General features: G+C 36.0%; 1 protein-coding gene across 1 annotated transcript in view; it reads right to left on the minus strand.

The window, feature by feature from the left end:
- Nucleotides 1–1,363: 1,363 nt before the first annotated feature.
- Nucleotides 1,364–26,856, minus strand: part of ADGRA3 (adhesion G protein-coupled receptor A3) — a gene marked incomplete at its 5' end in the record, with an annotated part of 52,382 nt that continues 26,889 nt past the window's right edge. The window contains 12 exons of the mRNA XM_083861316.1: nt 1,364–3,304; nt 3,492–3,587; nt 5,435–5,580; nt 6,845–6,968; nt 7,505–7,629; nt 12,427–12,635; nt 12,783–12,996; nt 14,064–14,267; nt 14,544–14,705; nt 17,181–17,330; nt 20,307–20,508; nt 26,689–26,853. Of these exons, the coding sequence (XP_083717442.1) occupies nt 2,062–3,304; nt 3,492–3,587; nt 5,435–5,580; nt 6,845–6,968; nt 7,505–7,629; nt 12,427–12,635; nt 12,783–12,996; nt 14,064–14,267; nt 14,544–14,705; nt 17,181–17,330; nt 20,307–20,508; nt 26,689–26,853 (3,040 nt within the window). The 3' untranslated portion in view covers nt 1,364–2,061. The remainder of the gene's footprint in view (nt 3,305–3,491; nt 3,588–5,434; nt 5,581–6,844; nt 6,969–7,504; nt 7,630–12,426; nt 12,636–12,782; nt 12,997–14,063; nt 14,268–14,543; nt 14,706–17,180; nt 17,331–20,306; nt 20,509–26,688; nt 26,854–26,856) is intronic.

Here is a 26,856-nt window from a genome sequence, read left to right on the forward strand (position 1 = left end):
TTTGTCAAGACTGTATCAGAGAACAATGTCTTAATTTATCATCTGAGCCAAAGCACTTGTTAGATGAAAAGCAAATGTAGCTATGTATATAGCAATGAGTGAACTAAGCATGTTTATTAGAGTGATGATTTAAGAAATATTTTACATTAATGACCCTGTCTGTACCAAGGCTAGATGGAGTTTATTAGAAAAAGTAAAGCTTATTTTTTTTTTCATCAAAACAGGGCAAACTATCAAGCTATGCAGAAGTATTACATACAGAATTGATTTTAAAGGTGGGTTTCAAGAAATTCTAAACTGATTTTTGGATCCAAGCAAACCTATGAAAAGGGGCCAAGCGCTAAAAGCAATGGGCAAGTGGATTCTAAAGGATAACTAATCCTACCCTAAGTCCCTATCATACCTTGTTCAGATTATACGTAATCTATGGACTGTTTGAATATTTTCCATATTATCCATGGAATACATTTTCCAGCACTATAATTTTAAAGATAAAAAGTAGGCTTAAGTTATTTGCATATGTACATACATTTGTTTCTATTAAAAAAGGACAGTATCAACACCTGATTAAATATAATGTAACAGTCTTTCAGGTTGAGCTACAGACTATGTATGTATTGCTTCTAGTTGTGCAATATATAAATTCTTCTCAAGGGATGACTCTTTCTCCTGGCACATGCCCTTACTGTCTGCAGTTTGGTTTTCATGACTTGCAGCATTTGGAATGGAATAGGATCAAGTTGCTGGTTTTGACTTCTAGGTCCAAAACTGCATTTCTGCCACCAAAAGGAACCCTCCTGCACCAAATAACAACCCACAAACAGCAATTACAAAGCAGTCAGTTGTCTAAGATGTGTAGATACCTTATTGAATAGATTTAAAACAGATATTTGATATATATTTATGTATTTAGTTAAAATTCTTTTCTTTGATAGTACCCATAAGTTCCTTTTTTCTGAGTGTCTATCCTTATGGTAGCTGTAAGGCTGGATACAAGCTAAAAGCTACTTCTCCTGAAACCAGGAAAATAGAATAGCAATCAAAACTGAGTCATATGCTGTCAAAATGTTCCTGAAAGGATTCTTAAATGGTAACTACCCACAAGAAGTAAAAATAGAACCCAAACTCTAACAACACTGTCCTATTGCAGAGGTTTGCACAATGCATCCAAGATTAGTTCACACTATTAAACAAACTACTAGAGGCTGCAGTAAATCTGGCAAGCAGTAATTAAACGTATCTGAACAGGTTTATAAATTATTTAACAAAATATTTGAGTATGGACAATGTTAAATCTGTATCATAACTCAGATACACTTAACTAAAACACCCAAAAGTGGCAAGTCTGAAGTGGCTAACCAATTAACCAAGCGTATACAATCCAATTCCATTTGTTGCTTAAAGGCTGAGTTGTGGTATCAGTACTAGATTATACAGAAGCATTTTTTTGCTATTTAATACACAGAGCTTTAGCAAACTGGGTATAAGTGCTGGAAACAGGTACAACCTCAAGCACCACTCTGCAACTACAACTTCAAATTGGTCACAGCAGCAGGATGGTACAAAATATGATCTTGTTTACACTGAGGTGTCAACAATTTAAATGTAGAAAACTATAACTTCAGTATTTTCTTTAGTAATGGAAGCTCTTAAGTTTCAGATAATGAAATAGTAAAATCAATATGACATTCATTTAAAAAACCCAACAAATAAGTGCAATTTGGGCTGCTGGGGAAAATACTATTTATTATACATTTAAATACAAACTTGAAATGTGTTGTGGACACATCCTGCAGGGTTACAGGTAAAAAAAAAATGTACAAAGTTGTGTTCTACATCTCACAAGACTGACACTTCAAAAAAAAATTCACAAAACACCAAGCAAGAGTTCACCTTTGTAAGAACAGCAAAGGTAATAATGCATAAAATTTTTTGCTTGGCATATTATCTTTGTTCCCTCCCTGCATAAAGTACCTACAGTTTGTAAACAGTCTTTAAAAGTGTTAATAGCTTCAAGGAATGTGTAATCACAGTCTATATGGATTCATCCCACAAAGAATGCTACACAGTAGTTTCGTGTTTCCATAACCCAGTTCTGATATTACCAGTACTGTCTGCAGTGAGCAAAGGTCCATCCTGTCCACTGCTTTTAAGTGGTCCATTCTGGATGGCTAAATTTAAGCCATAAGTTTTTTGTTGATTTTCAAGCTCAGCCGCTATTGGTTTCCTTAGGATATCTTTTTTGTTGTTGGTAGCTATTGTTTTATCTGTATTTCTGCTACTTTTTGGAAGTGTACTGCAAGCATCACTGCTGTCTTGCTGGGACTGGTTATACTGACGTTCTCTGTAGGCCAAATAGGCTCTTCGGCTCCTCGAGTGCCCCTCGCTGTTGCCCTGGCGAGTTTTGGGTAAGCCGTTCTGCACGCTCCCTTCCACACTCGTGGGAACGTCGTAAGCGTATTCCCTCAGCACTGCCAGCCTGCTGGCACGATGGCCCTTGCTCCTGTTCTTATGGTGCCGGCTCGGGTGTCCGTTTGTCCGAAATTGTACCTCTAATGGGGCTACGTGCATTTTGATGTCATTATCTACTGAATGCTCAGTCAGACTGTTATCAAGTTGAGGACCTGTGTTCAATGGCAGAGAAGTAGGGTGGCACTGAGCTGCTGCAGCTTGTAAGTTAGTTAGTTTACAACCTTGAGATGAGTTTTTTAGGCTCGAGGCACTTTTATTTGTGCATGAGGATTCTGCACTACTGTTGGTGCATTTCGGGGCCTCTCCATTAGTTCCACTGGAACTCGAGGGCGGCACATTTACTTGGACTGAATATGTACTCCTTCCTGGGCAGCAAGTTGTTATCCAGGCATGCCTGACATCTTCCCTGTTAATGCAATGGTGCACCATAAGAAAGGCACTGAGACTTAAACATGTTGCCCCAAAAAAACAGCTGAAGATCAGGTCCAGAGGATAATACAGGGAGATGGACAGAGCTCCAAAGATCCACAGTGTAACATACAAAACCAAAGTAAGGCCTACTCCCAGAAGCTGTGCTGGAAAACTGTGCTCATTCTCCAAAGCAGACGTGGACACCAGGGACACTGACAGTGAATCCTGGTGGGCCAGTTCCCCGTGTTCATTGGTGGCCAGACGCTGCTGCTCCTCAGCAGGTTCTTTCAGCTCGTATTTGCGTTCAGGGTGACGCTTTAGTTGTATGAATATGCTGAGAAAATACATACAGTTTATGAAAATTATAAAACTAGCAGGTCCATAAAATGCTCCTAAGCTAGGTTCCCAAGCCATCCAGCAACTGCAAAAGAAACAAACCAAAGAATAAATTAACATCTCACACAAGTCACTTATGCTTTTTCAGTTCATTGAAATGATCTTGTCTGTGCTACATTTTCTGGAAGAATCAGAATTAATTGTAACAAGTATTCAGAGAAAAGCAAGCCTAAGAAATCTTACGATAGACCTCTCACTTATAGGATACTTACTAAGGTGCATTAGGTCTGCTGCCATAATTTCGGATGTTTGCTGCAGCTGTTATTCCACAAACTATGATAGGGATCCCTCCACCAATAAGGTAGAACCTAAAAAATAAAACCAATTTATCAGCAGCTGCTTAAGTGCAATGGATTTTTTTTCCTTTTTTTAGATTTTTTTTTTAATTTCCTAAGTCTTCCTCACTACAGTTTTTCCTGCTGTAATCTGCCTCTCTCTCAAAGCTGCTCCCTCCCACCTCCCACTTGCAGACACTGAACAAAAGTATACAGTGTTAGAAGGAAGAAGCAAAAGCTCTCAGTCAGAAGTTGTAAACTGCTGGAAAAGAATAAGGAAACTTAGAATCAAAATACTAAGTGGTATGTCCTGTGTTCCAGCGATCAACTTGCCTAATACTATATATACTGTTACTTGAAATTTTTTTGAGTACAGGGGTTCAGCAGATGGCAGGTTGGTTTTTTTAATTATTATTTTTTATGGATTCAGTAATTTTATAGTATATACTTCCTGGTTCCCTGTGGTGGTATTAATGAAAACTGTACACTTTCAACAAGAAAAATGGCCGATGCTGTTGGAGTAACTTATTTTTCATTCTGAATTCTATGAATTCACACTGAATTCATTAGTAGCAGATGAATAATTACTAATAAACATTCAAATTAACAGCACTCAGTCCTGCAGCTCATACCAAGCCAGTCCAAATTCAGATCAGAACACAAAAGTGAAAACTCTTACTGTGACGTGGGTGAGCCTTTATTTTTTATAAACAGAAAACACACCTATTGTGGTGGTCCAGGACTTTTCCACTACATTTCTGATAATTCACTAGAAATTACTCTTGTCTCACTTGAAACACAAAACAACAGTCTAAAGCCAATTACAACTTTCTTGGAAATCAAGATACACTGAATTTATTATCTAGTTGCCGAATTCTATGAAGATCAGATTCTGGCATTGCTTTATTCTGTATCTTGATGCAGCACTCAGGAGCTGGCCAGACAAAACAAATCTTTGCACAGGTACTACATTATGGGTAGTTTTATTTTGAACCTAAGTTTAAAAGACAACTGAAAAAAAAAAAATCCTTCTGTGACTTTTCCATACAAAAACATCACACATCTATCTGACTGAGGAAATTCCTGATCCGCAGGAAGCTGGACACTGAGAAAGTCTGAAAGATATTAAAAGTGTTTGCTCTGTTCTTGTCTTGGATATTTAGCTCCAGAGCTACTGCCAGTGTCAGAGATGAGGTGTTCACACCTGAAATGGCATGTTCATGTCTGTGCAGAGCTGAGCCTGTGAGGCTGGTAATTTTACTGCAAGGTTTTCCAAAGCAAAAACTTCATAATAAATAATAAGGGATAAAAATGCTTGTATGCAGTACTGAAAATGTTACTTGAAGATAATAAGAAAAACACCTTTGTTTTTCTACAGTCTCTCTACTTTCAAAATCAAGCTCTTTAGATATTTGCCTGTAACTAATCAAAGTTAATCAACTTCTGCCACCTTGTGGAGAATTTCAGTGTGGCAGTTTTTAATTAAAACAGAAGCGAGGAGGCCACACTAACAAGGTATGACTGTTTTTTTGTAAGAACATTTCACGTATGTGAATTTAACAGAAAATTAGTTTGTCTCATTTCTGAGATCTCAGAAATGACAATTCTAGGAAAAACACCTCACAGAGAACACTATGTTCATTTGATGAGTGACACTCCTGTTTTTCAAATAATTTGTAAACCATCTTCAGAAAATATATTTAACTTTATTTACTTAAATTGCGGTGTTTGTTCTTCACATTCTTTCTTCTGACAATTTAATGGGTTGTGTTGCTATCCAAAGGGGATAGCACACAAGGGGAGTGACTTGTTAAATTTTCTGGTCAGAATACAAAGGTAGCAACCTGGGAAGTAAGGAGCCACAGAAGCAAACAACTCACCTCAGCATTGGCCTGGGTGGAGGAGGTGGCTCATCAGGATCTTGACACCTTTTTGCTTTTTTGGTTACCTGCTTGTAGATATTACGAGATGTCACTCCCAGCCACAGTACTGTTGCAAGAGTGGAATAGTGAAGAATTATCCCAACCTTAAAACAAAAATAGACAACAAAAAAAGAATTAACTAACAAATATTTCCTTTCTACTAAGTCAATACAGTAATCATTAAACTCATAACTCACCATAAAGCTGAAATTTTCAAAAGCTCTATTCAGGAGGAAAAAAACCTCTTATTTTATATGACCCCTCTAAATGTCAACTCATTATAGTTTAGAACAAACGTAAGTAGTGCAAACCCATGCATGGAAAACTTAGTAACAGGGGAAAAACAATTTTAGAAGTGTACCTATCAATCATGTACAAGTGTGTTTTTTGCCAGTTTCAGTCAGCAGTAAAAACGCTCAACTCTCATACAGCCTATCTGTATCACAAGGTTTCTTCTGGAGGATTTCTGTCTCCAAGAAGGTAAGAAAAAAGGTAGGTGTGTGTGTGCACACATGTAGGAGAAAGATCAGGGATATATTTCATTGCAGCACTTTGGACCATCAACCTAATAACTCCAGTAAATTCAAACAAAAAGCATTAAGGAATATTATGGTGAGGGACTTGAAATTTTTTTCAATCACTGGATTAAAAAAAAAACTTAAAAATTTTACTGACATTTTTTGAAAGCAGCAACTGTTGTTATACTGAAACACTGCAACTGAACTGAGATGGCAAAGTCTTAGAAGGGCAAATGATTAAAAAGCAGTCTCACTAAAGCATGGGTGCTTGAAACACTTCTCTTCCCTCCTCTTCGGTTATATGGAGAAAATGGAAATACATATTTTAATACCTTGAAAATCAAATTTCACATGGCCTGTAAAGGCCACATACAGGCCTATAAAATAATTTCATAGTAAGTCAGTCTCAAAAACACAAATAGCCAATAAAACTTAGTTTATGTGGCAGCATTTGGGAAAAAAATCTGTTGCACACTTTACAAGGGCATGTAGTGATAGGAGGAATGACTTTAAAGTGAAAGACTGCTAATTTCTACTAGATGTAGGAAAGTTTTTTACAATGAGGATGGCAAAGCACAGGCACAGGTTGCCCAGAGAGATATTTTATGCCCCATCTCTAGAAATACTGCAGGTCAGGTTGGATGGGGCTCTGAGCAAACCGATCTAGATGCCTGTCTTTACTGCAGGGGAGTTGAATTAGATGACTTAAAAGCAAAACTTTTTTTTTTTTTTTTTGCCTAATTTTATATTTTGATGGATGCCTATACAGCATTACAGTTCTGTAGGAGGCAAGGGGGGCATATTCACATAAAGGAAATAACTACAAAACCAGTAACTAAGTTTTACTTACTGCTTGGCAAATATTGGCATTCCTGGTCTGAGTTATGCCTCCAATAAACACCACACATGTCAGGAAAATATGAAAGCTCAAGTTAACTAACATGTGCCAGCTTTTAACACTGATCCTGATCACGCTGTTAAAAGAAACAAATTAGACAATATAAAACACAGCTACATTACTGTTTTCAGAAACTAGCAAGACAATCTTGTGATAAATAACTTAATCCCTGTTAATGACTGTTTCACTACCACATACTTAAAATCAAATACAATCTCTGGACTTTATCACAAGAAATTAAAACACACACCTATTACCAGCTTTATACATCTCTTTGGGGCCTGCTTTAAAAATTTTAGGATACCAGCTTTCATATCAACAGAAATGTAAAAGGCTGAACAGTTTGTTAAATTCTGCCATTATTCTTGAATGGCCTCTTTTTTCATCATGAAGCAAAATGAAGAATTAAAGGAGAGACATGGTTATGAGAGCTATATTATCATAATCAGGAAAGATGAAATAGCTACTTGTGTAGCTGTTAGTTTGCACCACCAAATTTTATAGGAAAAAAACACTGAAAGCATATTACTATATCATGTTCTAATAAAATAGAAAAGGTAGTCCTCAACATGATCAAAGTAATTTTCTAAGTCTGGTAATTTTGATTCCTACCTGTGATGGTATATGTAACTGACCATGATCGTCAACAGACACATCAGCAAAACCATGGCAGTGGCATAAATTACTGGATGCAGAAGATCAGCTGGTTGTGTATAAAATTCAGCTCCAGTCAAGTCCTGACAACAAAAACAACAATAACATTAGTCCACTGTGGGGGAATGACAAAAGGAACATAAGTAGTAACACCTAGATGAAACGTCTTCCTTCCCTTCCTGCCTTTAATTGTTATTTCTGGGTTTCTTCTGAAATTATCTGCTATTATGGCTGACCTTTATAAATGCAGTCACAAGTCTTATAGAACAGTTCAACTTCATATATTCTTGAAGATACAGGGAGGTAAGCAGCTTATAGAAACACACGATTTTCTTAATCTTAAAATATCTGTATGTGCAGATGTGTAATAACTGTGTTTCAGTAGTGATTATCTTCTTTAACAGCCCAAAGAACATCACACGAAATGCCCTCAGCAAGTCTGTAGATACTGTTACAGACTGGGGGACTGATTAACCAATTGGAGGATAATCAGAGGAAACATTGGTGAGACAGAGAAACGGGCTGATAAAACATGGAATTTAGGAAAGAAAAATGTTTAAGGATCTGCATCTGGAATGGAATAACCCCATGCACATAAAAATAGAGGCTGGGCATTCGACCGATTAGAAAACAACCTGAGTTAGTGATAGACAAAAGCCGACCACAGGTCAGCAATGTCACCTGTAGCCCAAGGCCACGCTTTGCTGTGTGAGCACTGGCACAGCAAGTGGGTGAGCTGATCCCTCCCTTCTGCTGAGCACTGTCACCACCCTGCAGAACTCACAATATGAGGCTCCCCAGCACCAGAAAGGCTCTGACATGCTGGATGGAGCAAGTCTAACAGATCACCAGGATGATTAGCAGGCTGAAGCATACAATGTCTGAGGCTGAAGAAGATGTCTTTTATCTTTAAGAACAAAAGGAAGAGGGGAGAAATCTCATTATTTATATTAGACTACCTACTGGGATGGTATAAAGAAGACCAAGTCAAACTCTTTCAAACTCTTCTTGGAGCTGAATCATCCACTAATGAAAGGAAACTGACAGTATCAGCAACACAGAAAAGTCTTACTACATACAGGAGAAAAATTCTGAAGTGGTCACCTACTGCCTATAAAGATTGTCCCTGGAGATACTCACAGCTTGACTGAATATGACCTGGAGCAGTAAGATTTGACTTTTAAAGGCAGTCAAACTTTGAGTAGGTTAACTGGACCAAATGGTACCAGATGTTCCTACCAGACTGTCATTCTATGATTACAGGTTGACCAGAATGGATAGCTGATAACTCTAAGAGACTTCAAGAGCTATAGCGTCAATTAACTTTTCTGAATCCACCCCAGACTGACATTTTCGTTTACTCAGAAGAAATAATTCTGTTTGGTAACAGTTACACTACTGGAGTTCCAGGAGTAGAGAGGGGACACAGACATGACATGACAACTCAGATGAAACTCCAGCACAAAATACAGTAAATTTACTTTACTACGATTAGTGAAAAAAATCTATTAAAAATAATTTTTTGGAATGGACAGGATACCAAAAAGTGTCTCCCCTATAATTCTCAGTGAGTCACTCTTAAACTTCTGGAGTTGGCAAAGTTCAAAAGTGTCCTGAAGAAGAGGATAAAAAACTTTGCATTAAGAAAGAACAGTAAAAGATTAAGAGGAAGTTTCAGTCTGTTTTGAGAAAAAGCAGAGATATTTTTAAGCTTAAAATCGGTAATCTGATTTCATGGACAGGAAAAGTTTTTGAATTGAGGCTTACAATTAAATTAGAGTCAACAGTCTCTTCACCATACCTTCAATTTTTCTTTCATCAGAATATAAATTCATTATTCCTAACTAACTCAACAACCTCATTTCAAACTAATTTAATCAGGTTGTCAGTTTGATTCTTATCTATTTGGTTTTCTTTGGCACCTGGAAAAGGATCTTAAGAATTTATGCCTCAGGCAGCCAGTGTCATCTGATTTCAACACTCCCATGGTCTGGTTGTTATGCAGCTGGGGATCCCTGAGAACTCACTGCTGTTAAAAGCATAAGCAAATCTTTTGTCATACCTGGCCCATGAGTACCAGGCAACAGAAACTATAGGACAATTCGTGTTGCTGCTTCCAGACTGGTGTCAGGGAACATGATCTTATGTACGGATTGGTGTGAATTTCAAGAACAAGAGTTACAAAATCGCAGAATTTACGATAATCTTCTAAAACTGAGGAAATTCAGTATATGCCTTGCCTAGATAGCCAAGGCCTTGACCCAATAACCAGTGGAATAAATCAATGGAATTCTTTATCCATTGCACTGACATTAGACCTAGTAAAAAAAAGTAAGGGGAGCTAATAATGCTATTTCTGAGCTAAACTGATCATAAATAAATTTTAAGTTAAAAAGAATGACAGTACAGTAACAGTAGAGATGACATTAAGAATACTGGGGAGTTTATGGTTAATTAGCAGAACTCTTGTTTCTTCTCAACCACTATTGCTAGGTTTTTTCCTCTGTTCAGCCTGTAATAATGAGTTTTCAGCTGAGCCTTCTGCTTATCTCTTCTATTATTAAACAGTGGTGAAGATAATCTCCAAATAAATACAAAGTTTTACAGCTGCATCTGCCTAAATCACTAGATCAGAAAACCAGGCACTCAGTGATGTGTTTCCTTATCAGAGGACTTTACATTATGTTCTGAAATGTATGAAGAGGGTCAGTACACTACAAATTCCTTTCTTCTGTTCATATGTGTACTAAAGTAAAGTAGATTAAAAGAGAGTGAAAGAGTTCTGGTTAAGTCATTCACCAGCCAGGATGATGAACCACCATGTTCAGGTTCCTCCAGGCACTGCTGTTTCATGTATTTGCTGTTTAATGACAACTGCTGGATAAAAGAGCAAACTTCTAAAACTGAACCCTAAAAAACTTCCTCTGAGCCCAAGACCAGAACCCAGACCTTCACAATATGATGGGAGTCTAGAAATGAAATAGGCTATTGTGGCTTTTTTGGTTAATAAATGGATAGGCATTATGAAAACCATTTTTAGCAGCACTTAGACATCCAGAGTTTCTGCAATATATTATCTGTGTGAAAAGAACATCTGCCAGATGAGTGTTATTCTGTGCACCTCCACCTACCCCCTCCTCTCCAGTCTCTACAGCCTAACATTTTGAAAAGCAGCTAAATATTTAAGGAATACCGGTTTTGACCAAGTATACAACAAGAGCTACTGACAGAAAAGGAAGAAAACTGCCCCTTTCTCTAACTTGATTTCTGATTGTCAGCAGTTACCTCTATAATTCACAAGAGGATATTCATACAATCTTACCATGCATTAATTCAGAAATAGTCTTTATAGAAGCAGATTGAACATGCTTTTCATTTTTCTTCCTCCAGGTGACAGAAATGTGACCAATTTAAAGCATAATCTCTCTTTACATGCATATTATACGTACAAATTAAGCTTAATTCTGTTTTAAAAAATGCTGGTAAATTTTAGGAAAGGATTATATATTTTAAAAATATCAAAGAAAGGAACACTAATTGTAAAAGTTTACTTGATTGCAAAAGTTGAAAGTAATTTAAAACAGCACCCTCAAAGGTAAAGAGAAAAGTTGCTCTCTTTGAGCTCTTCTAAAAAGCTTGACATGTAAATCAATTTTAGGTAAGTTTAGCTTGGTAATTACCATTTAATTCTCTTCAGAGAAAGATTTTTGAAAATTTGAGTTGCTAAAGAAAAATATCAACTTCTAATCCACTAATCATCATATAGGAGTCCTCTCTCCTCCATGTATGATTACATAAAAATATATATTTAATTCCACACAGAACACATTAACTGCCACAAAACCCATACCAAATTTACATTTAACAGTATCTCCTAAACCTCATAATATGTCACTCATCTTACTACCAGCCCACCCTACTTATGTATGACATTTTATAATTTAGCATCTGTAGGGATTGGGTGGGATTAGTAGGGTAGCAGTCATCATCTATAAAAAGGGAAGCTTCCCAGGCCAGATTCTGAAATTAAAAGTTATGAGAACAGGCAAAGAAGAAATTCACCTTCATCACTGAGGAACACTAAAAGAAAGTATCTCTTCTATCACCATATTTTCAGAACTGGTTAACCATTTTATTGATACCAATGTGCTTAGACTAGATTTTAGATACTATTTTTCAGGAGTATTTAAAAAATATTTTTCATAGTAACTAACTGTTTTGATCTTTTTTTCCATTTCCACTGATGTCTTCTGGTAACAGATCTACATATTAGTGAATTAACAGTTAATTTGGCATGAAATTCCAAAGTCTTTGGTTATGGATCACAGAAAAAAATACCTGCGAAAACACTCCTGGTCAGCTGACAAAGTCAACAAATCTAATCTAACACAGAAAAGATAGTTTAAAATAAAGAGCAGTACCAGTTAAGGATAACCTCTCATTATTGGACTAAAGTTTATGAAAGCTAATTTGATAAAGTAACTAATGAAAATTTCTTTCTATAATATAGTACTTTGCATATGAAAATTATTTTTTCCTAGTTATCTCTAGTTGTTTATTAATTATTTATTACAATTATTAATAATTGTAATATTATTACAATTATAACTAGTTATCTCCAGTTGTTTATTAATAATTAATTACAATTAATTGCGCTTTGATAGATTTCCACTTAAACCTCATCTTACCTCAACATCTATATCAACAAAAGCAAAAACTAAGGATGTATTTAATATGTCTATGTGTTTTATTATGTCTAGTTTTACCTGAAATGGAGTGTGGGAATGCTTGTTTTCCTTAACGCAAGAAGAAAACCAAACAGAATTGTATCTTGAAACATTTTAAGTTCCAGAAAGAAACTGAATTCATAAGTGTCATACCATCAAAACAGCATAGTTGCTGAGGGAGTAGCACTGAATGGTGGTAATATTTTCATCAGACAGAAGGATGCGACAGCCATCAGACTTCCATCCCCCTTGTCCGTTCAGGAGGTCGAAGTCCCACTGAGCTGCAACAGCGTCAGCTCCATGCGCAATCCGCCGCAGCGTCACGTTGATGGGAACGTGGTGATTGGCTACGTTCAGCCCATCTGTCACAAAGGAAAGGTATTTGCACATCCATTCCTCATCATGTAACACATTAGATGCTAAAACCTTCTACTGGATACACACTAATCAAAACAAGGGAGTGAAAACTTTTTACTAAAGATCATAAAAAAGTAATAATAAAAACGAACCTATCTTGGTAAGAATAACTGGAGTTACAACGGTTCGACGTTTCCCATCGTCAGCCAGGTTTGTTGAATTTCCTGTTGCTGGGAAAAGCTTCCCATTGCGAAATGCAATAAGTTGAAGCTTGTAGACAGATTCATCTGCTGGTCTGATTTCTCTTTTTTGTTTTTGGGTGAAAAGGGAACCTGGCAACTGGATAGAGGCCTCTACAATTGTGTTCTAGAAACAAAGAGATTTTTAAAGTTCCAAAGAGAAAATTATGTTCAGAGATTAAACTAGCAGTTCCTCTATACGCACAGAGATGAATGCATTTAGCAGACTATGTATTGTGACCAACCTACTTGACAGTGTTTCCAAGTAATCCAGGATAAAATAGCTTAATCTTTAACATCTTAAAATGTTTCTTAAAAGAAAAAAATAAGATTCTGCAGTTACCTTACTTGTTACAGAGAGTAAAGTTAAAGTTGGTATCAGTAAAGTATTACAAGAGTTTTTCCAGATTAGGCTATTAGCAACCAGAAGCAGCAACCAACACAAGCAGAGAAAAATGCTGCAAGTGTGCACTAGCACCATTCAAAACAAAATGCTGTGAACAAACAGGATGGTTTTAGTTGTATACAAATAACATTTAAGTGAGAAGCATGCATATAATTTCCTAGAATTACATAAGAAAAAATTGTAATATACATCCTGCAGTGACATTCAAGCAAATTAAGTGCTAAAAACAAACTGGTAAGTTGGGGAATATAATTGAAAAAATACTTTTATGGAATATGAGGAAGTGTTTCCATTTTATACACACCCACATATATATGTAATATACAAGTGTATGTGTATGCATAAGCACATGCACACCCAAAATTAACCTCTAAGGTCCATTTCATGCTTAATTACAATATTACTCTGAGCAGATTATTTCACATTTTTAAGGAGACTGCCAATGTCTGATTTCATATGTAATGAAGGTGAAAATGCAGAAAAATAAAGAAGTATTATTACAAACTAGGAAGTGTCTCAATTTTCATACTTATGAAAAAGTCTGAAAAGATCTTTCAACTTATGAAGTTACAATGAAGAAAACCACAACTACCTATTAAAAGTTGTGTCCATTAAAACATATTTTTAAAATCAAGCTTTATTATAGTTTATCCCTTTAATTCTTCTCACAGTCATTTTAGATTACACAAAAATGCTAATTTAACCTTAGAAATTAATAACAAAAAACTTGCTTGCCAAATTATTAATATATTATTACAAAGTCAGTCAGGAAACAAAGAGCATCCCACCTTTAAAGCCAGGCTTGACAGTGTATTTGAAACATTGCACTTAAAGCTTAATTGTTTATCTAGATTTCCATCTGGGTCTCTTCTCCCATAATCACTGAGTCCTGTACGGTCTGATGTAGCCACTTTCTGAAATACGGTGCAAGTCATCCCAGTGAAGCCAGCAGCCTTTATTACATAGGCCTCAAGAGCAATATTTGGAGAATACTGTGACAACAAAAATCAAACATGAAATGGTTTTATACACCACAGACAGGATAATAAATAATCTTAAAGGGATTCTCTGCCTTCACAGAAAAACACATCCAGAAAACCATCTTGGTTTATCTGGCAGGTATAAATCTTTTCAGAGTATTGCTCTACTCCCTTCAGAAATAATAAGCATTTCAGATAATGCCAGCATCTATTAAGAAAAATAAAAAGCTATTCAAATTCAAGAGCGAGCAAAATCTCTTCTAAATAAAGAAATAAATTCATGCTTACAGTAGAATAAACTTGAGCTCCATTTGCAAGCCGATACATAGCAATTTTCTGTAGACACTGTACAATCCTGGTGCAAGCCTTGGCTTCCTTTTGTGCCATCCACAGAACACGTTCATCAGCCAACATAATATTACTTGCTATGTCCACCATGACGTCTCCAAGCTAGCATGGAAGAGAAGTAAGACTCTTTTATAGGTATGAAAGCATCCAGCAGGTAGGTTCATTACCAGAAAATACCAAGTGAGTTGGCAGCAGCACATAAAGCACAAGGAAAATGGTTGCTCTTCTTTCAATCACCTCATCACGTTGAGATACTGAAATACTTTGACTTGGACATTTACCCCACTGAAGAAAAACGTCATGCCAATAGAATGTGTCTGTTTATATTGTACTTAGGAAAAATCCCTTGATAAATATTTTATTAAAAGGTAAGTGTGCAATACTCCACTTTCTACTGTACTAATTGCTTAAGAGGACTATTTACAATCAACTTGGAAACTAAAACTATCAACTATAATACAGTTTGTGTGTATGATGGAAGAGAATAGGAAAAGAGTAAAACAGGCAAAAACTAGCATACAACCCTTCTGTTTTGCTTCCTTTTAGCAAGTCAAACTTTTTCTATTGCTTTCTTGTTTGCCTTCAAATTTGCATGACCTGTTTTAGGTCACAAGTTTACATGACAGAGACAGTAAATACCCATAGGACCAGTGCTGTTTTCAAACCATCAATTACATTGTTTTAAGTTCACAGTCCTCACCCTACGTTCTATATGAAAAACAAATACAAACTATAAAGAGAACTTATTTATTTAGGCCATTCTACCAAAAATAATGAGCACTTACATTGGCAACATTGACCTACACCATATTTTCACAACATTTAAGGAACAGTGACAAATACTGCACTGAAACGAAAGGTGAGTATAATTTTTAGTTGATTTGACTGAAATGCAATTCACAGCGCCTACATTTAGAGACTGGAATTTTCTGCTGGAAGAGAGAAAGCGTAGGGTGAGGAAGTTATCTTCTTTACTGTGCAGGCTTCCCATTTTTTTTTTTCATAATATTACTAATAAAGAGAGAACACAACCATTTGCTCTTCTTTTATTAAATCTTTAAATATTAAGGCAAGAATTGGAATATAAAAGTATTTATTATTTTGAAAACTGTCTTTCGTAGGAACAGAAGTTACAATCAGTAAAAATTCTTAACTAAAACAGAGCCTTAAGTAGCATTTGCAAGTTGTAGTCCTTTCATTAAATCTTTAACAACAAAGTTAAATTAATTGAAAGTGCTTATCATGACTTACTACTACTTGAGAAATAGTAACAAGTTTCACACATCAACAAAGGGTGATTTTAGAATAAACCAGCAGTGCTAATATCCTCAACTCGCAGAATTCAAGTTGCTTCATACTTATGAAATATACTGCACATTATTCTTTCTCCTACTTATCGAGGTATGAACAAGTTTTTCCAGATGTATTCTAACTTAAGACAATCTGCTAAGAACTTTCTGAACATTTCTCTTGTTGCTTCTGATATGAAAGAGCTATTAAATGAACCTGTTTATTATTTATTATTTATTGTACTATTTTTTCAGAATAGCCACTTTAGCACAAGCTAAGGAACAAAAAAGAAAATGGTGTAAGTGAATGAATATGAATAAGAGCATCAAGAACAAGTTTGTAGAGTAATAACATGATAAGAAGTTAAGCCTTATTAATAGCTACTAAAATTTTTTACATGAAATTGTAGTCATATTCCATAAACGGAAATCATGGGCTTGTTTCAAAACAATTGTACTTATATTCCAGCAAATCACAAGCTGGGTTCAAAACAAATCCACTGAGAAAAAAAACCCCATTGTCTAAGATGAAAATCCTCTAAGGAGTTCTGAAAAAGATGTAGAACCAGCATTTATGGTTTGCTGGGGGGTGGACAGGGAAAATTTGGCATTTTGGTTTTTTGCACGAATTTAAACTTGAGGCATTGTGGTCTTCAACTTCCCAACATGCACTGTACAGTGAGATCAATATAACCTCTGTTCAGCAGTGAAACAGAGAGTTTCTACCCACTGGTGGGACTATTCAACTACTTGCATTTTTCTCCCCAACAATGAGCATTCTCTAAGATTTTGTTTTAGTGTCCTATGTTATATCCTGCAAGGCAGGGGAGTACTGAAAACCTTAGAGATATGGCTCAATATTGAATAAAGACAGCCTGTCATGGTGGAAGGGGAGAAGATAAGTCTTGTTTTATTCATTATTGAGAGGATCTCTGAGGCTTTCATTATTTGCGTTTTTAGATAAGAACATAGCAATGAAAACCTGTGTGACCCACTCCATATTAAATAAAAACAGACTTACTGTACCTATCTCCCTGCTCCAGTGCTGACCAGAGGTGTTACTCACATTACAGGTCCAGTGAATGTTGGATCATCTCAGCGCGAATGCAAAGTCTGTGACCATGGGTCAGCAACTTCAGGGACCTACTAAACAAACAAAAACATGGAATAGAATCTGACAATCCTCTACTCAGTGCCTGCATCTAATGTTGGGAAGATTTCACTGCTCAGAATACTTAAGGACAAGCACTTTGATTATCTTTAAAGTGATGGCAAATTATCCAGTTACCTCTTTATATTTTTCAGCAAATCTTCCAAATTTCTCTATCATTTCAGCCACAAAAATAACATCCATTTTATCAGAAAAATTTGCTGCTTCAACCGTGTAAGCCAAGAGCTGTCTTGCTGTTGCCACTGCATTAGTGAGGTTGAGCGGCATCTACATAGAGAACAAACATGAGCATTTGAAAAAGGACAAGATAGAGACAGCACTTCACATAAACATTGATCCAAAGAGGAGAGCAATTCCCACAGGGTTAACAGTGTTTCCAGCAGCTAAGGACCACCACCTTATCTGTAAGCAAAAACATTTCCTACAAGCCAGAGAACTACTGTTTGTACTGGCAGCCAGCAACTAGGTTTTGTGCTGTTGTCCTAGAAGAGAGAGAGGCATTGCACCAAAAAGGAGAAAACCCCCCCAAAACAGTACTGTTGACTGCTTATTTTCATTTTCACCAAAGCCAAGGCATGACAACACAAAGCTCTTTAAATATAGCATTTTATAGTAAGAGAAGCCAAAACCAATTCAAACAAACAATTGCTACAGCATTCACTCTCAATTCTGTAATTATAGGAGGCATTTGAATGCATACGCACAAAAAACAAAGACAGATCTCACTATGACAAAGGTCATGATTTCACTCCTGAAACAAACCCCATGCTGGAAAATTCTTCACTAAATAATACACAACAACATACCTGAGCCAGCAGGGACCAAAAATGGGAAATTTTATATATTACAGTGGAAAGCTCTGTTAATGTTTTCAGCTCATTTTGGTGTGGAGATATCTAGTCTGCCCTAATGAATTTGAAAAGTGCTAAATAAGCACAACTATATATTTGTCCTTGCCAATCTTAGCACTTATACATAAATTTCAATGCAACTAATGAAATTTAATTTTTTGTCAATAAAAGTCATGCATTTAAAGTGCAAATAAAGTTCCAAGTCATAACACATACTGAACAAAGTCAACTTTCAAATTCAGACACTCTATATAATTTCTTTCAACTTTCTCTTTAATCATGAATTTCTTGTCACCTAAAACTGTTCAATACACAAACAGGAGTGGAATATAAATGCTCTTGTAGAATGTTAAAAAGGTTTTATTTAATTTACACGTGAACCTTTACTTGATTCAAAATGTTTGGCAAAGTTCTAATGTTCAAAACAGCTCAACTACATTTGTTCAAAGGCTATAAACATGCTTGTAATATGATTACGTTTAATATTAGTCTCAGGGAAAAGCAACTTCTGTGCAGAATACTGCTAAAAATTCCAGACCTACTACACATAAAAAGAAAGCAACTTTCATAAGTAATAACAACTCCCACATCCAAAACATTCCCTTCAGCATAGAATACCATTTATTTTTGAGTAGATAATAGAAAGTTATCTACTTCACACATGACAATTACTGCTTTGTTTTTCTGAAGATACCAGTGTGATGCTTACATTTTAAACTTCCTAACACAAAGTTGGCAACATTTTTCCACAACCTGAAAAATGCTGGCTAACCAAAAGCAGTTATAACAGGCTTAAGTTATCTAGGCTCTTGAGCAGCTGGGCTACAGTACATAGGCAGGAGTGGCATTGATTTGTCACAGGCCTTGCAGAAAAATGTGAATTCTCAGGTGAGAAAAAAGCAAACCAGCAGCAACGAAGCTCTGTTTAAGCTAACATTCAACCTTTCTGTGTCCCAGAAAAAGTCATCCCCAGCATCACCTCTCTCTTGTTAACCAGTCATTAAGAAAGAACACTCTTCATTTGAGCCCTCAAACCTGTTTCATGTGACCAAACCATGGCATGCACCTCCTGTGCTAGGAATATAAAGCAGTAAAGCAGAGTAGTTATGTCAATCTCTAAGTTTATCTTGGGCCAGAACAGGAATTCCCTTTCTTTCCTTCTCACTGCGCCATCTTTGTTCATCAGTGCTCAGGGATCCTCAGGGAACCAGAGCAGGGGAACAAAAAGTTGTGTCAGCATTAAGAAGTACCTGAACACAGAGGGAGCAAGTCAGCCCATCTTACACAATAGGCAGTACAAATCTTTTGCCTCAAACTGGAGTTAGCCCAATCAACTGGACATCAAGATTTCACTTTGTGTATAAATCCCAAGGGGAAAATAAGAGTTTAGATCCGATTGTCCCAGTTGGGGGCTGAAGTGCTTCAGTCAGGTAGTGTGAAGTTTTCCCTAAAATGTGAGATGAACAGAAACACTCCAAACCTGCACAACATGTAGAAATCCAATCCTGGGCTCAGACAAGCACCACGGCTCCATGTTAAACGTAAGTGGTGCTACCAACATCATCAACTCCAGTGACCAAGCATTATTATTAAAAAACAAAAAACTAACCACCAAACCAACTTCTAAACACCACATCAAAAGCAATCTCATATTTCCATGGTTTCACCTGTTGCATCCATACTAGTGATCTGACTGCAGGAGTTGGAAAACAAGCTTAAACCAGAAGTTCAAAGCTTTATGGAGTAATTTCCAACACAGCAACTATACAGACAAGGTTGGGTACATCACTGCAGAATAGCATTTGTGCAAGTGTGCATTAACTAGATAAAACTCAAAAGGAACTTGGAGCTGAAAAATTTTGTCTCATAGCTACAATTCAAATTCTATAATACTCTCTTGGATCCTGGTAAGTGCTACCAGATAAAGAAGCCGAGTCAGTACTCACTACTTTCAGTAGTTAACTCATCAATCACACTGAATCTATCAAAGGTTTACAGCAACAAAGGCAGAGTTTGACTACTCTCTAATACTATAATGAAAAGAGCTGATGTCCATTATAGATTAAGCCTGCCTTGTTTCTTTATTGCATGTGGGCAGAACAGGGCATCCAGTTGACAAAATTAATCATGACAAGCCATTCTCTTATGCTTTAGATAAGTACAAAGAATAAAATTTTCTTTGCACTTTCAATCTAGGGACACTCAAAACAGATATTAACCAAGCTTTAAACCTAAACCTACAAGTTCCAGTATTGCACTCAGAGGCATGAGTCCACCACAAGCTATCTAGACCACCACCATTTCCAGCTTAGAGAAGCTAAAGGGTCTTCTGAGTTTTAATTTTCATTAATTAGATTTTCATAATTTGGTTTTACAGAAATGCACAAATTACCTGATTGAACATATAAAGAACTCGAGTCACATCATTTGCATACTGGCACCTGGAGTAGTCCTCGTCTGCCCAGTACCCTCCTCTGTCGCATCTGCGCCAGGCTCTTCTCTCATCTTGTGAGCTGCCAGGATATATCCCACTGCCAGCAGAGTAACGTGTACACAGCAGGTATGCTGTGATGCCTGCCAACGTTCTGGGCCACCTGGGGAGTCAAAAGGAAAAAAACCCCTCACATTTAGACAAATTTACATGACAAGTAAATAAAAGGATTAAGCACTACAACATGAAATAAAGAGACACTCAAAACTAAGCATCTCTAAACTATTTAAAGGGCCACCTTGGCACATCTTCAGTGTTTTCAAGCTGTTCATATTTGTGTCTATTAACAAAATGAGTTCTAATGCTAGCATGCTTTTTCTGAATTCTTTCATGAGGTTTCAGGTGGAGAGAGGAAGGTGCTTATAAAACAACGAAAAATAGTTTACAATTTTTTGATAAAAAGCCTTGCCTACTTCATGAAAAATTCCCTGTTAACACTATAAAAACCAGTTGATACTTGGTTTCTACATGTTCTCTACACATCATCAATACAATTTTAAACAATTGCATTCATATTTGTACCAAACTGCAGATATGAACAGAAAACTACATTTATAGTATTCAAGAAACAATAGTAGCAGTAGTACAACCACTCCGACCAGTTTTGCAAACAAAATACCAAATAGAAATTAATGGGAAAAAAATTCTTCATGTCAAGAAAGGAAAAAATAATTCCTTTCACTCAAGGTACGTGAACTATGCCCTTCTTAATAAAACTCCTAAAGTTCTCTCCACTTTCTCCTCCAATTTTACTGCACATTTCATCTGTACAAACAAGCACAGATAACAACAAAAAATCCCACCAGAAAATAAACTGCAATACATCTAACTGTATTTACAATCTTACCATGCATTAATTCAGAAATAGTCTTTATAGAAGCAGATTGAACATGCTTTTCATTTTTCTTCCTCCAGGTGACAGAAATGTGACCAATTTAAAGCATAATCTCTCTTTATTAGAGATCATTCATTAGAGCAAAACTAGCCAAGAAAAAAAAAAAAAAGAATAGAAGAAAACCATGCCTGAATTAAGATGCAATGCTGAGCAGGCAGAAGGGACAAGGACAAGGAACAGCAGCCAGTCTGCCTGTCCCTGCTTCTGGCTCTCTACCCTGTTATATGCTTAAGCTTACATGCATAAGCACAATTTTATCATTCAGAGCACTAATTTTTAAATTTTAGAAGTAAGAAGCATACATACCTAAACTGCAGAACACTCAGTATCTCCAATTTAACAATCCAACATAAAAGGTTTAACTAAAACTGAGAGCAAGTGAGCTTCACTGGATCATCCCAGGCTTTCTGTAGCCTCATTATGTCAAGCTCATTTAAGAGTCTTAAGAGCTAACATAGTTTTTCTAAATTTTAAGTATTTCGAAGGCCTTTGTACAAAGCAGTTAAGTACAAAACTTGGAACTGGTCAAACAAAAAAAATTGGTGGATTACACTGTGAAATAAAGTTCACTTTTATATCTGGACTGCATTTTAGTAAACAGCTGTTTCTTCACTACTATCATCTAAATTAAGAAATGCTAAGAACATATAGATATTTGGAAAAAAAAATTGTTTTCAGGAGGATGAAGTAAACACCTTGAAGGATGTTTCATTTCCAGAAAATTAAAAAATTTAAGTAATACTGCCAAAATAAAGAAACTGTAGAAACCAGCATAATTTTCCCTCCTTATTCATTAATTAAGTAACTCCTCTTATTGAAGATGCTAGAATTTATCACAGTTCTTCCTGAGAGAAGATAATTAACTCCAGGGATGGACTAAGGCAAAAGACTACACTTCTCAATTATATTAAGCAATAGAAGATATTAACCTTTTTAGGGTATACTGGAAGTCTTCTCTATCTTTAAGTCCCATTTATTCTTAATTAGTTCCAACAGAACAATTGTAACATGTTCAGCAATAGAAGGAAGACACTTAGTTCAGGCCACAATTCCAGAAGAAACACAATTCCAGGCCACAATTGCCACAATTCCAGAAGAAACCTTAGTGCAATGTTACATGCACCTCAGCAAGCTAACAAACCATCAGACTGGATCATGTCTGGCCAATTCTGATCATGGAGAGAACAAGTTATGCATCTGCTGGGAAAGGAGGAAAGGACAGCAGGATACAATACATGTACACTTATCCAAGTCTCTGAAATGTCAGTAGGGACAAACTGAAATAAACTTTGATTCAACACAGACTGGAAAAACTAGCACAAAAATTAAATACTTCTGTGCTCCCAATATGTATGTATTTATAACAAGCCTTCAGAGAACGAAGCCAAAAAGAAAACAGGCAGATGAGGACAACTAATAAATCAGCTGACCCAGCTGTTAAAAGACATGTAGGCCCACAAATACCTTGCATAATACACTCAAATCTCCACTTCTAGAATGCAGAGTCAGGTTTCCAGAAACACTGCAACTGGAGTACCAAAGCATAATTTTGAAAACAATTTATCAATGCTGAAATTCTTATATCAAGTTTCCACATCAAAGATACCACTTTGAAAGGGGTATTTGTCTCTGTCTTTACAGTTTTCTAGAAGTTGTATTTTTCCAAAGCATTTTCAGTAAAAGTGTGGTCAGCTCAGTTTTCACTGAATGTATCACCTTACAGACTGAGTGTCATATGGCCTTGGAATAATTTAAATTCTGTGGTCCTGACAGAGGTTTTATGACACAACCTCCAAGACAAATATTTTTACTGAAATATGGCACATGCTGTTCCTTTTCTCACTACTCACATCTAGTGCTAAAGAAGTAGAAAAAGAGAAAACAGAATTTCTCTTTGGTTTCTCAGACTAGGACTCAAATGTAAAACACGTTTTCCAGGAGAGCTTTAATTACTATGCTTTTAAACAAGTATTATTTCTAAGCTATATATATATATCTGCATATCTTCTAGAACTTCCATTGCCATCAAACAAAAAAAAGAGTTGCAGTGTTTAACACTACTTCAAAGGTTATTAGATTATCACAAGGTTATTTGCCTTTTTTCCCCTCTTCTTATCTCCACTTTCCCTATTTTTATTACCCCTCTCTTTCATTATTGCCCTTTTATTCTCCCTGACTACTTTACTTTGCATTCATCTCCCTATACAGCATTTTATCATCTTTTGCCATGATCGTCTTAAAAAAAATACAAGCAATGCCAGGTAATCTTATAGTCTATGCTACCTTTAGAACAAATTTAGATATGTACAGAAACATTTTACTGTTAATATTAATGTATTATTTATATAATGATTTAGAAAGCTTTCTACTAAACCAGACATAAAAGGTGGGCAATTTAAAATTCAACAGCTTTGTGTCATAATCTCACATCACAAAAACATTACAAATGCACACTGCCATGAAGAGAAAGACTTTCAATCAACAGTGTCCCTTATCCTCTTTGCTCACCCATGCACAAAACCCCTTGTGTAAGTACAAGTGTCTTTGCAGCCCAGTGGTGAATAAGATAGGGGAAGTGAGTTTAGCTTTAACTACATTTCCCTTATTCCTGAGTTTTGCTAAATGAATGTTAAGCTGTACCATTCTCACTCATGAACTCTTTCCTCCCGATACCTGTATGACAAGAGCTTAAGAGGCGTTCTCCAGTTTCCATGAAGCCAGAAATGACATCCTTCCAGCAGAGCTCAAAAGATGATTAACGGCATGAAATTCTTACCATGCAAACAAAGGTTATGTAAGTTTGATTGTATTCTTAATTTCTTGTGAGTCTAAGCTTGACTATCTTTCACAGTTTACCCAACTGCTAGCAGAAGTGCAAATTTGGGCTGTATTAACACTCTTGTTTCATTACTCTGTATAATTAGGTGCTCAAAATTTATCACATATAGATGAGTGTAGACATCTGTGGGGGAAAAGATGGTTCATTTACACTTAAGCACTTTAATTTCATTTTAGGGGAAAAGAAAAAGGCAGACCACAAGATTATAAAAGAATCCTTTCTTTCATACATATTAATTCTGTTTTGAAAGCACCCATTTCTTTAAACGAACAGTAACTTTAGGTTACAATGAGTTTTTATATCATAATTTCATTAGCTTACAGATAGTCCAGTCTCCCTTTATTACATCTTAGTAAATCTTTAAATTCAGCATGATAATTACAGTTTTAAAACATATTACATCCAATGAGTAACCCTTTTCAAAAAGATAATTCTTACATTTAAAAAAGAATTCTATCAACTACCAGCATAAAATTATGTTAAACACAACAGTTAAAGGACTTAATGAAGTGGAAGTATTTTAACATGTAAACTCTATTTTCAATTTAACGATTGATTGTAAAATACTCAGGGATATTATCTGAGTAAGATCGAGAATATTTAAATTAAAGAAAATAGATTCCATGATGAAGCTTTTGCCTAACCTTTACAAACTATGCTGAACTGAGTCAAAGACACTGAAGACACTGAACACTTTCCTTCGTTACTCTTTGATATCCCATCTCTGCAGGAATAAAAATCTAGATGCCAGTTTTAAATTCCATCCAAGCTAAAATGACTAACCAGTTCCAACTAAAAAAACCTATGAAATCAAATTCACCTAGCATCATTTACAGCCATCTGCTCAGAACCATTTTCTCACTAGTGAAAGCCTTATTTCCATATGCTCTCAAAGGTGAAAAATTACTCTTTATTATTACTCTACCTTAGCTAGAAGTGGAAGTCTGTTATAGTAAACCCAGACACAGTGAACTTTTTGATAAGCTGAACATTTCCTGAAATCTTATTTCTTTCTACTGAATTCCAGAGGGGGTAAATCCTATTACACTGAATAGTCACTGAATAGCACAGGTTAATTTAATGGAAAACACTTCAAAATAAGCCTTTACCATCTGTTTTCACCTCTAATGGCAAATCAAAGAAGAACAATTCACACTTGTATCATAAAAAAATGCATAAGTGATTTAAATAGATGTGCTCTTTGATGAATACAACCTGCATCTGTTTGACTTTCTTTGCCTTTTATCTAAAGCAGGAAGTTCTCCTTTTCTAATGTAATGCTTATCTCTGCAGTTGAAACCACCACAGTGTAAAAAGAGGACATGCAAAAAGTTACTTATATAAATAATTCCTTATAATGTGGAAGTGAAGTTCTTCAGTAATTCTAAATTGCCTCTGTGCAGCAAGTGGTCTTAACACTAATTCCCTTACTAGCACTCACCCGTCTCAAATTATCCAAGTGATGAACATAAAGGAGATCAGAGCTTGGAAATAATGCTCTCAGCCAGCACTTTAAGTGAATTTTTGCTACAACTGGAGGTCTTCTGCAATTGAAAGCTTGTTTTTCCCTCCCCCCAAAAACTAGGTCCCTGCAACTTACTTTTCATTTCTTAATAGAAAGATATATGGTCTTAGATTAGCTGTATACAAAGAAGATTCCTTTAAAAACTCTAATACACACAGGGAAAGGAAGTTTCTAACTGTAAACAAAAGACCAAGCAGAAGATCAACACAGCCAAGTAGCATAAGGAAAGTGAAATGAGTGGAAAGCAGTTTATACAACATTGAGAAACCCTAGTGCACCATAGTGAACACAATGCTATTGCAGACACTAAATTCTTCGTAGGAACTACTGCAAGGAGGTAAAACACAGAGTAGCCATAAAGGGAATTACCTTACATATAGAGAATCTATACAGAAGCTATCTGTTACAGCTGGCACCTCCAGGAGTAACGTGTTGTTAGAGTGACCAGCAGCAGAAAGATCAGAAAAGGGAAAAGAGGTGAAGAGATAAGAACAAGAGATAAAATAATCTGCAACACTCAGCACAATGGAATATCACAGCTACCACTACAGTCCCAACAAACATTAAAAGGAAGCAGCACCATTCTTATTGTTTAATAATCACAGGGGGAGGAAAGATGCAAACTATGTTGCGTATTTTTTATATAGTGATTTTGTCATATAGGAGCACAAGGCTTTTAAAGAGAATGATAACATGGCATAAATCCCCCATCACTATGTGGTCTAACTTTATCTTAGAGGTAATCTACAGAAGTTTAACTATTCCAACAATTTCATTTATATATTTCAAATATCATATCTTAGTTTCAGTATCTTTCAAGGATGCATTACCAGGCTTAAAGTTAAACCTTTCATAGTATAATTTCATGCATTTCTGTCAACACATAGTATTTTACAACAGTTAAAAACCTATTACACACCATTTACAAGCAAACATCCATATAGGTTCCTCTAAAACAAAATCTTAGTCAGAAGCAAATTAAATGGACTTTTCTTTACTCTGAAAAAACCCTGAGGTTACTAACCTGAAATCTCCTTTATTGTTCACAACCCTCTCTGGAGGGCAGTACTGTGCAGAACTTTCTAAGACCACAATGTCTACTGTCCTTGTGTTATTCCCACGTCTGGTTTGTACATGACAACCCCAGTTTCCTGTGGAGCCAGCCTGAATGTTTGAGATTGTCAGTGCACTG

This window comes from Zosterops lateralis, assembly GCF_965231275.1.
Source record: "Zosterops lateralis genome assembly, chromosome: 5".
Classification (NCBI taxonomy): Eukaryota; Metazoa; Chordata; class Aves; order Passeriformes; family Zosteropidae; genus Zosterops; species Zosterops lateralis.